We start from the raw sequence: 14,047 nt of genomic DNA, 5'->3' as shown, positions 1-14,047 counted from the left end.
AGTAACAATCTTTTTCATGCTCATTACACGTTTTGTCCAACTTTTCTCCAGAAAGGTCATGCAAATTTCTATTGCTACCAGCACGGTGTGACAGCACCTTCAGCTTGGAACCTTGGATATCCTGTATGTACCTTTATTCTCATTTCTCTTCACCAATTCGCCATATGGCAAATTAAATCTCACTGTATTAATTTGATTTTTTTTTTTTGTAAAACAAATAACCACTGAAATTTCCTCCTTTTATGTATCATATGTCATGATCTGCCCCTATTTTCCATATGGGTATTCACTTTTTACTTGCTAATTTGTAAGTGTTTTTGAATATATTAAAAACATTATTTTCCATATATATTTTAAATATTCTCCCTAGTCATCATTTTGTTTACAAAACTTAGTTCATGGTACTTTACTGCAATATACATGCTTTAACATTTTGCCATAGTCATATAAAATTATCTTTTTGTGTTTTCAACCTTTAGTTTCATGCTTAGAAAATTCCTTTTCATATCATGTAATCAATCTCAGTCATATATTTTTATCCTAGTACCTATAACCTCTCAATAATTTATCTAGCATATCACATGATAATATGTTACACAATTGTTAATTTTCCAAGCAGTTGTCCTGCTTTCCCAATAGGAATAAATGAATAATGTGTTCTTTCACTGATTTGAAATACCACCTTTCACATCCTACATTGTTCTGTGTGGTATCTTCTGAAATTTTTTAATACTACAAATTACCACTAAATAGAGTAAAAGCCTTAAAAATAGAGAAACATGAAGAGAAGTAAAGGGGTGCCCAGTAAAACTAGATGCAACAGAAGCCAACATTAGGTGATGGTGGTGACAGCAATGTTCAGTGAGGGCACGTTTGAAGTTCTGAAATTTGTGATTTGAAAGAGATCAGTGAACAGAAGATTACATCTGAGTTTTCTCGGCTAACATCAAAGATGTTGCGTATGCCTTGTTCCATTATCTCTCAGTGATTCCCCAAATTGTGTGAAATATCTCCTAGAAGAGCTTGATAATATTTGGATTCTTGAGGACCTCTGGAGCGCGTCTCATGAACCAGCATTTTAACACAGACCACAAGTAATTCTGGTGTTGGTAGGCCATGGAACTTGCTTTGAGACCTGTGACCTTGAATGACCTTGCTTGGATTAAAATACATACACATATGCACAGCAGGGCCGAGGAGAAGACCCTGGAGCAGTGTGCCACGGAAGATCACATATTAAACTTGCCACAGTGTGTGGCTGTGACAAGAAGATAGGACCCGGGAGTGTAAAGGAGGTTTTGGGCTTCAGGGTCACCACCTGTTGGTATGCTCAGATCGTATGTGAGTGTTTCACAGATAATCTATTCCTAACAATGACAGTGACAAAGTTAGCAAAGAATTAAGTTAAAAAAAAATAAATGGATTCAAAGTTAATCATTTTGTTGGCTTTGTTGGGTAGAAGAAAAATAGATGGAGTTTTAATTAGGGCCCTGCAAGCTGGGGATTTGTGTGTGTGTTAGCAGTGAGAAAGGAAAATAGTTGAGAAGCAAGTAAAGACTTTACAGACACCAGAACAGAAAGTACCAAATTTCTGCAGAAAGTGCATGAGCAGGGGAACAATTCCTTTCGGGGAAAAAAGTGGACAACTCAAGTGGCAGAGATCAGGGTATTTAAATCCTTGCAGATTATGTGTTTTCTCGTGTCTCTCTGAGCACTGCCTGACTTTGAGACTTTCTGTGCCTGTGACGTGTGGACCACTGATACAACTTTTTTGTTGTTTAATTATGCAACTCTCTTCATATCATTTGTTTTGATTGCTTAAACAATTATTATCCCAGTAAAGTTTGGTCAGAGCCCTTGCAAACGGCTGAGCCTGGGCTGCCAAATGGGTAAGGACTCCAGAGAACCTAGAAGGTAACTCGGGTTAGTTAGTTAGTTAGTTAGTTAACCTAGAAGGTAACTTGTCCATAATTCATTGGTTAAGCCAAGTATGAGTTTTCAGGACGAAATACTCAATGTACTTTCTGAAGAAAATGAATTACTGTAGTTCTAACAACTAAGTTAATGTTCACATTTAAGATCCTGCTTATTGTATCAAAAGTTTAACATGGTACCAAGGAACACAAGCTTTAGGGACCCTTTTTCTCAATATCAGTTGATGAGCCTTGCAGTAAAATAATTTATGATTTTTTAAAACTGCAAAGTTTGTTGTTCTTATTTAGGGCGACTAACTAGTCAGTAGTTCTTGCAAATGAATATAAAACTGATCGCTCTTTAATGCCAAACAGGTTCCCCTCGTGGCTGACGTTCGAGCTACTGTACTGAATAGTGCGGTGAACGTTCACTGCTTCGCGGTCTGAAAAGCAGGACGCGGAATCATGGAACTACGGAGTTACAGTTCCGGCTCGGGAAGTGAGCCCTGTCAAGACTTTTAGTTACGTTCTAAATCATTCTACCTTTATTCTTTTCCGGGGATGGATGACTTTTGTGTAATCCTTTATTTCAAAGGGATCTTGTGAGAATTAATCAAGAGTGTGCTTTGAAGGTGAAATTTGTGAAATAGGAAATTTTCATCTAGGAATACATTTCAAGTGATGTGACTTTTGTTGGTTACTTGATGAATGGAGCTTACTGTGAGCTCTAGGTTTAGTTTCTAGACTTTGGAAATATCATACCTTCGCTAGCATTTGATTAACTGCTGGCTTGACTTTGACACTTTGCAGTTGTGGCTGAAGAGACCCGTCTTGCTCTGAATCAGGCAGGAATGCCTACATTGAATTTGCCCTTGGCTATGAATATGTACACTCAGTATCTGGTGAACTCAAAGCGAAGGGCATGACGTGATTTCATGTGAGGCCCCCTATGGAGTAAATTCTAGCTTTTGTGTTTTGCTATGTAGGAAAAAAAGGATGACATTGTATACAATTTAAATTTACTGTATTCAGCAGAGTTATAAGAATCCCCCATGTGAATACTATAACAGATGCTGAAGTAGTTTAGTGATCACTTCGCCAATTACTTACAAGATATTTAGCTGTAAATACAATCAACAGGGATATAAATAACTAGCTAAAACAGGTCCAACTTTGTGCTGCTGAAGGAAATTTGCTCCTTATAATTATCAAGTAACAGATTACTAGTGGAGTTGTTTTGTAGTTTTCAAAACAGCATGTCTATGGCATAGCAGACAGAATAAGGCTTAAGGGAATAATCATTACAGATACAGAAGTTAGTGTTTTTTTTTTTAAATAGAACATCATATTCTGAATGTTTATCTTCTGGTAGTTATCAAGTGTTAGTTTCTCTCATTGTTTGGGAATCGCCTTATTAATGAAATAGAGAGACATTTGAACGTCGCATATACTTCTTTAAATATAACTGCAAATTTGCAAAATAGCAATAGACAGTTAAAAACTGATATGTGCCCAAGTGAAAAAAAAAAAACATTTCCAGTTTATGTAAGTAAATTCTTCAATAGATTGATTTGCTTACCCCATAAACAAGTTCTCCTACCATCCCATTCCAGATTTTTGTGTCTGCATCCCTTGCTCCATATTTTCCATCAGGGACAATGGCAATTTTATACTTGATACCAATATGTTTTGCAATTTCAGATGCCAAATCTACACAGTATCCTTCATACTTGTCATTTCCTTCAAACATTTCGTGATTTTTCTTGTACATAACATATGGGGATTCCTATAATGAGAGAAGTAGAACTGTAAAGGAGAAATGATAAAACATTCAAAAATCTTTATGCAACCATCAGTTTCAGAATTTAACAAAACATATGTCTAGTAGTAGCATACGCACTGATTTTGTGTGCCAAGAAATCAAGAATAAAACAGATGAATATATAAATATGCTTAGAAGTATATTAATTTGCCTTACAGTGGATACTAAAAGTGAAATCTTTAAAATACTTTTCTATTGAGTGATTATGATATACCTACCATTGTGACTGTAATAAGAAAAATATACCTTAATAATTGGCTAGAGAATCATAAATTATCACCTTTAGCAATGAAATGACTATTTCCAAAATATCTTATGAAGCTGAAGACCATTTAGAAGTCTGCTTAATGTAATAAAAGACTCATTCAAGGTTACAGGTCTCCATAGTCTGCATCTTGTTTCGCCACACTCAACTGAGACTTCCTTTAGGAAAAGAACTAGATAATTTTTCTTGGCTCTCTAGCATTTAGCAAGATGCCTTTTTCAGAGCAGGCGTTAACATGTTCAAAGAAGAAATGAATTAGTTGTTTAAAAAATTTTATATACTAATATGCATTAAATTGGCTTTCCTAAAATTGTCCATATTTTGGCTTTAATGAAGTTATGTCCCATGAGTTTTTATTCTATTATAAAATACATCCCGAATGAAAGCTAATTGTGACAATCACACACTTCAAATGATAGTCCCATTTAGTTTCGGAAGCAAGTTAGACAAAATATGATGAAGAATTATTGTGAAAATCCTTATAAAATGAAAACGAATATTGGCGGCTAATAGTAACTAAATGGTTTTCGGTTCACACACACACACGCACGCACGCACACACGCATGCACACTCCTAATTCAAAACATTTAAAGTCCATGAAACTGAAGAGACATGTTAGCAAAAAAACACTTGATTTTATAAATAAAACCTAAAGCCACCAACTAAAAGCCCTGGGAACAGGCAATACATACAGAACTCCTGGTCACACTTCAGATTTTTTATTCGTTGGCAGACAAGGAGTGACCACTTTTGACCACAACCCCACTGAAGTCATGTTTATATTTTATAAAATTTACTGTGACATTCATTTAGTAATTTTGAAATGAATCTTCTCTTTTCTCCCAGCAAAAGTGTAATTGGGAAAGTTGAAATTGCTCTTAAAACTCTTGATTAGAAGGTCATTTACTTTGCATAACATGGCAGTTTCTATGCTAACTTTGATTTTGCTTTTGAGTATTTTGTAAACGTAAAAACTACTTCTAAAAACTTCATAAAACTGTAAATTACATGATACATGATTTTCTCATAGAAATGCCCTAAATAACTCCATTGTGGGCAATTGTGCAGAAGTGGTCCTTGTATTATTTCCTTAAATCCTGCCTTAGGGAGACATGGCCAAGTGACCCAGAAGTCTCTCAGTGTATTGAACTTGATGAGTATTCTAACACTGGACCTGAGTAAAGAAAGATTCTCCACCTACAATATAAAGGCAGCTAATTGTCACCTTAGGTGGATAAAAATGATTTGTTAGCTTATAGAATACATTCTCCAAGCATAATGTGTTTTGCAAATTATAAAAGTGATTTTGAAACTTGGTGAGTTGTTGCAAAACATTGTTAATTTCTAAGATATAGCATGGAATGCCAGTAGTTAAAAAGAACCAATCCATTCATTTCCTCTAGTTTCTTCTGGCAATAGCTAATTAAAATATGGAAGCATGTATAAAAAAGCAAGAATGACATTTGGGTAATGCGTAACATTCTAAATGAAACGGCTGTTAGTTAACAAAGTTGAGAGGTTTTCAGAAGGAGCATCGCTAAGGCTCACATTTGGTACTAAGGCTGATACATTCTAAAGGGTCTGAACTATTTGAACACATGAATTTTAGCCCTCAAATATATATATATTACCATATTAGCTTGTGTACGGAAGTTTCCCTAGATAGGATTATCATCCAATTTGCAAAATCCCATCTACATTATATAATAAACAATTTGCTTCATTAAGAGCTGCATTTTTATTATTTACTCAAACATTTCTTAAACACCCACTGTGTGCCAGACAGCTTGCCAGGAACTAACGGTACAAAAATAAATAAAATATGCCCCTTGGCCTCTTGTTATTAAGATTAAATTCTTTGTAATAAGAGTAAAGGACTGAGAGTGGGGGCAGTAAAATGTTGTAGTGAAAAATAATGCTAGTTCTCTTATTTAGTGCTTCCTCTGTGTCAGGTACAATGCTAAGTTCTTTAATTGTGCCCTTTTATATACTTCTCACACTGCCATTCTAAGGTAGGCATTTCCCACTGTACAGACGGAAAACTTAAGCTTAGAAATGTTCCGCAAATTGTTCAATTTCACAGAACTAGCAGCAGCGGGAAATGAACCCATATTTTGAAATACCTGGACAGTTTTGAAGCTATGGTTACATCTTTCAAAATGTGGGCAACTAATTGAGAGGTCATATGATTTAACAAGAGAGGAGATATGATTAATGAAATGAATTTCTGTATTTTTAGTGAATGAAATTCTCTATATGAAATCTTGAGTAGCAATGTAGATAAAACCTTCTCATATTTCTTCATAGTGTCTGGGACTCAATAAATATAAGGCACTCAGTAAATATAAAGATTTCCTGGTCTATCAGTACTTCCTAAATAGTAGTATGATAGCAAAGTAATTATGTTAGAACTTTTGATTCAGGTCTTCAAAAGGAAAGTAAATATTAACACATGCCAGGTCATCTCTTCTGAAACAAGTATATGTATATATAAGTATAAATTTATTTAGCATCTTCCTTGATTTTTTTTTTCAATTTCTTTTTTGGGCAGCAGGGATCCATCAAGTCTTTGTTTTCCTGACAAACCAACCAACAAAGGCTAGAGAAAACTTCAGCTTACCAAAGATGCTGACTAGAAATTTAGCTAGGCTTTCGGCACAACCAAGGGCACACATAATTATTGAGATTCAGATGAGCGGTGTATGCAAGATTAAGAGAAATAAGATGACCACACTCAGGAAGACTGAAGAACAAAGGGAGAGAAAAGTTGGACTTTTTCCTAAAAGCTCTCAGACTTGCTCAGCTCTTCCCAATACCTTTGAGTGTGTCTCATTTTCCTTTTCTTTCACATTAAATCCAAATTACCAGCAAATTCTCAGCACTCTCCCAGCCTCTTCCTTTGCCCCATCCTTGATCTGACAGTTTGTCCAAAAGTAGCCCTTCAAACACTGCATACTTGAGGAGATTTAATACAAAATTTTGGGACTACGTAAAGAAAGTACCAAATCTTTTGAATCTAGTGAAAAATGAATTCTAACTAATCACTAAGGGATATTTGTGGGCCATCTTTGGTAAGCAGCCTTATGGAGCCCCAGGTGGCCAATTGTGAATAGGAAGGGAAGACTGGGTACCATCCATGTTGTCAACTACTGTGCTTGGTGGGCCAGTAATTTCTTAGAAGTTATTTGAAATGAATTACTTCTTAGTGATTATGAGTTTTATTACTACAATTTCCATAATGGGCAGTGTTCTACATCTGCTCTGCTATTTCAGGAGAGAAATCGATCTCTGTCTAAAGCTCCTACGTTAGAGCTTGCTTATGAAAATGTTTGTGTAAATGAATTAAGATGATTTTTTTATAATTAGTAAAGTATCATTTTCCTACTGAGGAAATTTGGTTTGGATTCTTTGTATTTAGCAAAAGTGAAACTGTTGAACAAGCTATTTATTAGAGAGGATTTAAGATTTTCTACACGTCACAAATATAATCATTAAAGTTACTCTTGGAAAACAGTTAAAACAATAAAAATCAGTAGTATCGACAACAGTTATTTGCTATGTGGATATCTGGTTGTTTCCAAGGAATCTTAATGTAGATAATTTATCCCATTGGTAAAATTCTTAAAATTGGACATTAAAATGTTATGATTAAATTCAGAAAGAAATGAGTAAATTTAATGGCTACACAGTTTAAAGTTTATTAAAAGCAACTTATTTAAAAACGTATTGGGTTATAAGCTCTTTGGAGGCAGATGTATTTATGGGGGAAATTAATACTTGGTAGAAGGAAGAAAATAAAAATATCTGTATTTTCTGTATATGGATGTACATATACATACACAGACACGCATGTGTATATGTATAGTAACATTTACAAAATTCTACACAGAGAAGGTAAAACATTGAATGATTGATACATGTTATTCCTAGAAAGATTAAGCATTGTAAGTCAAGCTGCTTTAAGGTTTATAAGTAAGTCAGATGCCACAGTGAATAAATTTGGATTTTATGGAAACATTTCCAAAAGGATTGTTACGTTCATAGGCTGGTAAGAAATATCTTCTTGGTTTGGTAATGCGTCATAAGCATCGTTTACCTTCAGGAGTAAAGATTTGGGGAAAATGGACTTGACTGAAATAGAAATGGATCACCTCTCCTTTTCCAGAGAGTTCAGCCAAAGAAAGTATTGATATTACAAACGAAAACACCGCCCTCTCTTCCCCCAATGTCTATTGTAAACCACTTTTTTCCTCAGTTGCTGCACTTGTCCAAGCCTCATGGCACAGGTTTAGCTTCCTCACGTTGTTTATTGAATGCAAGAAATTAACCCCGTGCAGTCACAGTCTTGTAAATTTTACACATTTTAAAAAATTTTTGGTTACTAAGACCTAAAGATAAAAAATGATGAGCAACTGAATCCTAAACGTTTGAACTTTCAACTTTGTAGTCACGAGGCTCATAGGATTCTATTGTCAAGTTTACTTTTATTTAGATTTGGCTAAGTTATATTCAGTATGTCTATATTCAGGAAGAATAAATTAGTCATTAAAATGAAGATCACATGTAGATGTAAAACACTGTTATGAGAACAAACAGATGTCAGCAATACAAAAATCTAAAGCCACATTTTAAGAATGATGTTTACTATACATATTATGTTACTTGTCTGCTTTCTCTCACTAGAATGAAAGTTCAGTCGAGTGCAGGATTTTTGTCTGTTTTCTTCACTCACGTATCCCTGGGCTTATAACTGTGCCTAGCACATAGCAGACGCTTAATAAATATTTATGAATAATAAATGAATTTCTCAATCAACTTTATTTAATGACACCATATATCATTACAGTGTATCAACATATAAATAACAACATACACAGAAAAGACAAACGGGAGAACAGCAATGCCATATCAATTTCGATCAAAATGTATGATTTCCAGGGCCACGACCCTCTCAGCCTTCTGTGTCTAGATATCTGTCTTGCACATAATTTAATGTCTAACCAATTTCACTTGAATTTGAGGAATCATTATACACTGGTACCAATATCTCATTCATCTACAAAGAGTCATTTTTCTTTCAAAATGAATGAGATGATGGAGATGTCATAAGTCCTGGGATACCATTTTCAACAAAAGCAGATACAAGGAACACTTCCAGCGAAGGGATTTGTAGCATTAAAAAAAAAAGTATTTAAGCTGCTAAGATCAGAGGTATTATTTATATGGAGATTACATTTTTATACAAAGGACAGATACTAATATTGCACTATTTTGATAGCAAAAATATTGGTGATATCACTGTCAAGCAACAGATAACTTTACAAAATATTCTTTATGTATATAGGAAACAATTGGATTTTTCAATCATTTTTACTGATTTTTTTGACAGCATGCTTCCTGCAAACTAGCCATGCTTGCAAAATTAATTCAGTATTTTGGTTTTAAGAATTGTATCTTCAGCCCCTTTAATAACAGGAATGGAAAGGTGATTTTCTACATTCTATTTATAATGCACATTGAAAAACCTTTATTTCACACAGAACAAGCAAAATTTCAAAAAAAAAAAAAACCTTTAAGGAAAACAACTGTGTGTATTCAGAAAACAAGCACACAAATTCATAGATATTTACTTTTAGAAAATCTACGCTAAGTATTAGAAGAGTTATAATTCCATTTTTTATGTACAATGACCTCATTTCAAGATACGGGAGTTGATATGTCAGAATTGTTAAGTGATTCTGTTTCAACATCTATGTTCTTGAAAAAAGATGAGCATTAATTCTTCTTTTGTTCTAGTATCTCAGGAAAGTCACAGAACTTATTTATTTTATTTTTTTCTGGTAGTCCAGAGTTGATCATCCAAGAAGAATCCCACATGAAAAATTAGCTTAAATTTACTACATGGAAGAACAAGACTTGAGCCTTAGTTAGGAATGCCGAACAGCGCGGAGCTCATTTCTTTCTTGATCAATTCCTTAAAATAGGATTCTTCATCAGAGGCTGAAAAGAGGAGGACTGTACTGAAGTATGACTTTCCATTACTGTGTCTTTTTAAGGAAAATATATATATATGTGTGTATTTATACACATATATATTTAAGTCCCATGCAAATATTACATAATTAAGTTAGAAGATAGATATTTTGCATTCTCACACCAAAACTGCTGTTAGTTGGTTCGCGTTCTAAAATCATAAACTTCCAATTAAGGGCAGGCAGATTTACATTAAAGTGCTAGGTGGCGATGCACGCAGACAGAACTAATGACAGCACGTAAAAGCTTCTCTCTGGTATTTTCACACTTGGACGTCCATGTCAGAATTTTGGAAATAACTCGACATTGATAAAAACCGAAAATTAAAATCACATAAGCTAAAAACTACATTACATAAAATACTTCCACTTTATTTAGAGTAAGGGCTTCATAATTAGTTTAAGAAAGATTCTGCCTAATGAGACACTGAGCTGAGGGCATATGACTTTAAATTAGATAGAAAAGGTCACCGATTGTTGATCTCCTTTGACTAGCGTTTACGCTTAAAGCATGTTTGCATTTAGAAGACAAAACATACAAGATAGTATATTATTTAAAAGCCAATTTTCTGAGAATCTCTTTGAAAAAGAGCCTTAAAATTTACAGTATTTTCCATCTTAGGATGTGACCAAATGAAGATCACATTTTTCTTAAGTCTTAGGAGAATTTCAATAAATTGTACTGTGTATCTGTCACAGGTCAATGAGAAAAAGAATCGGTACAAAAACCTCTTTTTGCATTAAAAATAAATATAAAACAAAATTTATTTCTAAAGCATTCAGTTGTATGAAACATGCTCATTAAAACAGTGCTTTACCCACTATTATAAACAGACAATGCAAATAATTAAACTACCTGAAATTATAATTTTAGACACTATTAACTACTATTTACATTGATGTTGTAAAAACATAACAACAGTGATACGGTGTTTATTACTGGATATTTTTGTGGGATTCATTGTTGATTTTTTTTTCATGTTCATTCTTTTGTCCTTCGGAATTTTAGCATTTCATCCATTTCCAACCAGACAGTTTCAACGTTTAACATCCAATCATTTTTCCAAGAACAGCAATGTAACAAAAGATAATACAAATAAATAATACCGAATGCACTCAAAGTTCAGGACAAACTTATTCAAAGCCTCAGCAGACTTTTGTGCATAGAACAACCATGCCACCGCCACTAAGATGCCCTGTTCATCTTGCCTGTGCACTGTAGCCGGGGGATTAAAACTGCCTGTGGACAAAACGGAACATCATAAGGCACAGACTGAAACTTACCATAATAGTAGTTACAACAACTGTTCTGTTCTCAATGGCTGCGGTGTCATTGCCAAGAGTGGGTACGTCTTGAATCAACACTAATTTATCCATATCATTCCAGTAACCAACCTGCCAAACAGAGAAAATTCTTGAAAACTTATTTTAGAAGAGTTTTCTCTAGCTCTTATTGGAACAATGAGGTATTAATAAGTAAGCATACAAATTTATAAAGCACACAAAAATGTGTTTGGGAGTTTTCTTAACTGATATTAAGCCAGTTTTCCTGGTGTTAGTGATGCTGCCTGGGTACACAGTTGGCAACTTTACAGTTTACAATCACGGGGTAGCCAAGACATTGAAAATGAGTAGGTTCAAAAAAGAATATGGACACAGATGGAATACCATTTTGTGCTGATCCTCTTGTAACGAGATTGATTGGCACCCTCTGTAATTAATTTACATAATTTTATTGATAATGTTACAGGTTTTATGGTGAAGGGACTAACCAGATTTACAAAGAGCACAGGTACAGGATGTTTTCAAGCAAAAAAGACTGTGCATTTTAAAAGCAATATAGAAATAGTTCTTGGTGTACCTAGCCACCAGGTACCAATCTTACCATTCTGAAAATGCTAAATAAATCAGATGTTCATATGAATGATTACTTAACATTTTCACTTTTGAACATTTTAAATTTGTATTATTTTCATTTTTAAATCCTTATGTTACTTCCTATTTAGACATGGAATAAACTCCTTTCCATAAAATATATTAAATAATTAGTTAAGCACAACTATTACAGGGGTCCTAAAGGAAATGTAGGGTTCTTTTTGCCATACAGACCATTAAGTAATAGTAATGGCCACCACTTCTTGACTGCTTGCTCTTCCTCAGACACTAACTTAGTGCTTTAAAAACATATATGCATCTTAAAGTTTATACACACAGCAAATGTAAAGGTAGGTGCAACTACAATTCCATGTACTATGCTATTACGCTACATAACCGCCCCAGATGGATGCTCATTAAATGCTTGCCAAACTTTCTTTAATTTCTGGATGCAGTTGATAAAACTCATCTCTCCAGTAAAAATGTATGTAATTGCTCACTGGTCAGTATTCACTATTTGTTCTAATTCTTTTTTGTTTTTTTAAATAAAGAAATATTTCTTCAGGCAAATATACTAAACTGAATCTAACAAAGATTTAAATTTTGTTTCCTCAAAAAGAACTATCTGGACATTCTCATTAATATAAAGATCAATATATACACATTGAATCTCCTTCAGCGAAAAGACGGTTGTATCCCCGATAGTAATATTTTGATGAGTAATACAAGTATTGGTTATCATGTTTTCAAGTGTCAAAGGCTGAAAGTGATTAAAAATGTCCCAGCTTGTTTGTACAGAAAGTCACTGACTCACTATTACAGTGTACTCAGAGCAATTCATCTATTGCTGTAAAAGGCAATCAATAATGGAATAGAGGAGAACAAACCTGATTCTATACTTGATCTGTTCCTTTAGTTTTAGCCACTGTGCCCCTCTTTCTAGGCTCAGTCTTGCCAGCTCTGCACCTTTTGTGAAACAATGTTGCCTTTAGCCTGAAATAGACAGGAGAGAGCCTCTTCTGGGGGCTCTGACCTTTAATGATGTTAGCACTTCTGCATTTAGTAGGGATGGAAAGTTGCAAAATAGAGAATAACCTTTGTTTTGTTAGAGGTTTACAGGGACACCATGACCTGACCCCGGTGGATGGCTGCAAGAACAAAGAATTCCTGCAGCAAGAAGTTTGCAACAACGAACCCCTGCCCACCCACCATTTTTTTGTAAAAAAGGAGCCTGTATTCTGACTGGAGCAGGATAGTTCTCCAAGACATTAGTCTGCCATCCTCTCGGTCTGCTGGCTTTTGGAATAGTCTCTATTCCTTGCCCCAACACCTCATCTCCTGATTTATTAGCCTTTCGTGGGGCGAAGAATGAGTTTGGACTCGGTAACAATGATACAAGATTATCTTGACCTCTAGAATCTCATAACATATTTATTGGAGTGATTAGCAACTGGAATTTCTATGGCAGAGCTTTATATTACAGAAAAGTACATGTTGCATTTATGCCACACTGGTAAATCACCATTGCTTTTTATTAATATAAATGAAAACATACTTCTTACTTTTGATGCCTCAAAATAAGCAGTATCTACACAGCTTGCTTGTTATTGAATGACTATCCTATAATTATTTATTTATAAGCTATCTGAATTTCCAAAATTTGATTGCCTCTGAAATCTACATAACTATTTTAAAATTTTTATTTTTTATCGAAGTATAGCTGATTTACTTATTCTAACATCTTGAAGGTCTCTCTTGCTTCCTCCAAGTTCTTGACTATCATGTAACTATCTGTGAACATACTAAAATTCAATGAGCATTAACATGTCAGAAGGAAACACTATATTATTCACAAATATTCACAAATACTACCTGTATAATTCAATCACAAAATTGATAGAGAAAAATAATATTAATATGGCTTGCAATACTGCTTAGTTTGATCCAAAATTATGAGTATAAATTAATTCAGCAATTATTTTCAATTGTTCATATGAATTTATTTATAGCTAACACTTATTTAATAATGCAGTGAAAAATTTAATTTAAAAAACTCAGATATGCCCCCTTGAAAAACAAACAATGTTTGAGACCTACCCTCTCCTCAGTAACTACATATACTTAAAAAGTAAGTAAAAA

General features: G+C 34.1%; 1 protein-coding gene across 3 annotated transcripts in view; it reads right to left on the bottom strand.

Annotated features, from left to right (window-relative positions):
* Window positions 1-14,047, bottom strand: part of GRIA4 (glutamate ionotropic receptor AMPA type subunit 4) — a 432,139-nt gene that overhangs the window by 62,974 nt on the left and 355,118 nt on the right. For all 3 annotated transcript variants that reach the window (XM_032488229.1, XM_006186367.3, XM_032488231.1), the window contains 2 exons: window positions 11,318-11,428; window positions 3,493-3,699 (listed from right to left, as the gene is read on the bottom strand). In XM_032488229.1, coding sequence (XP_032344120.1) covers window positions 3,493-3,699; window positions 11,318-11,428 — 318 coding nt within the window. The remainder of the gene's footprint in view (window positions 1-3,492; window positions 3,700-11,317; window positions 11,429-14,047) is intronic.

This window comes from Camelus ferus, chromosome 10 (assembly GCF_009834535.1).
Source record: "Camelus ferus isolate YT-003-E chromosome 10, BCGSAC_Cfer_1.0, whole genome shotgun sequence".
NCBI lineage: Eukaryota > Metazoa > Chordata > Mammalia > Artiodactyla > Camelidae > Camelus > Camelus ferus.
This window is presented reverse-complemented; position numbering and strand designations above follow the sequence as displayed.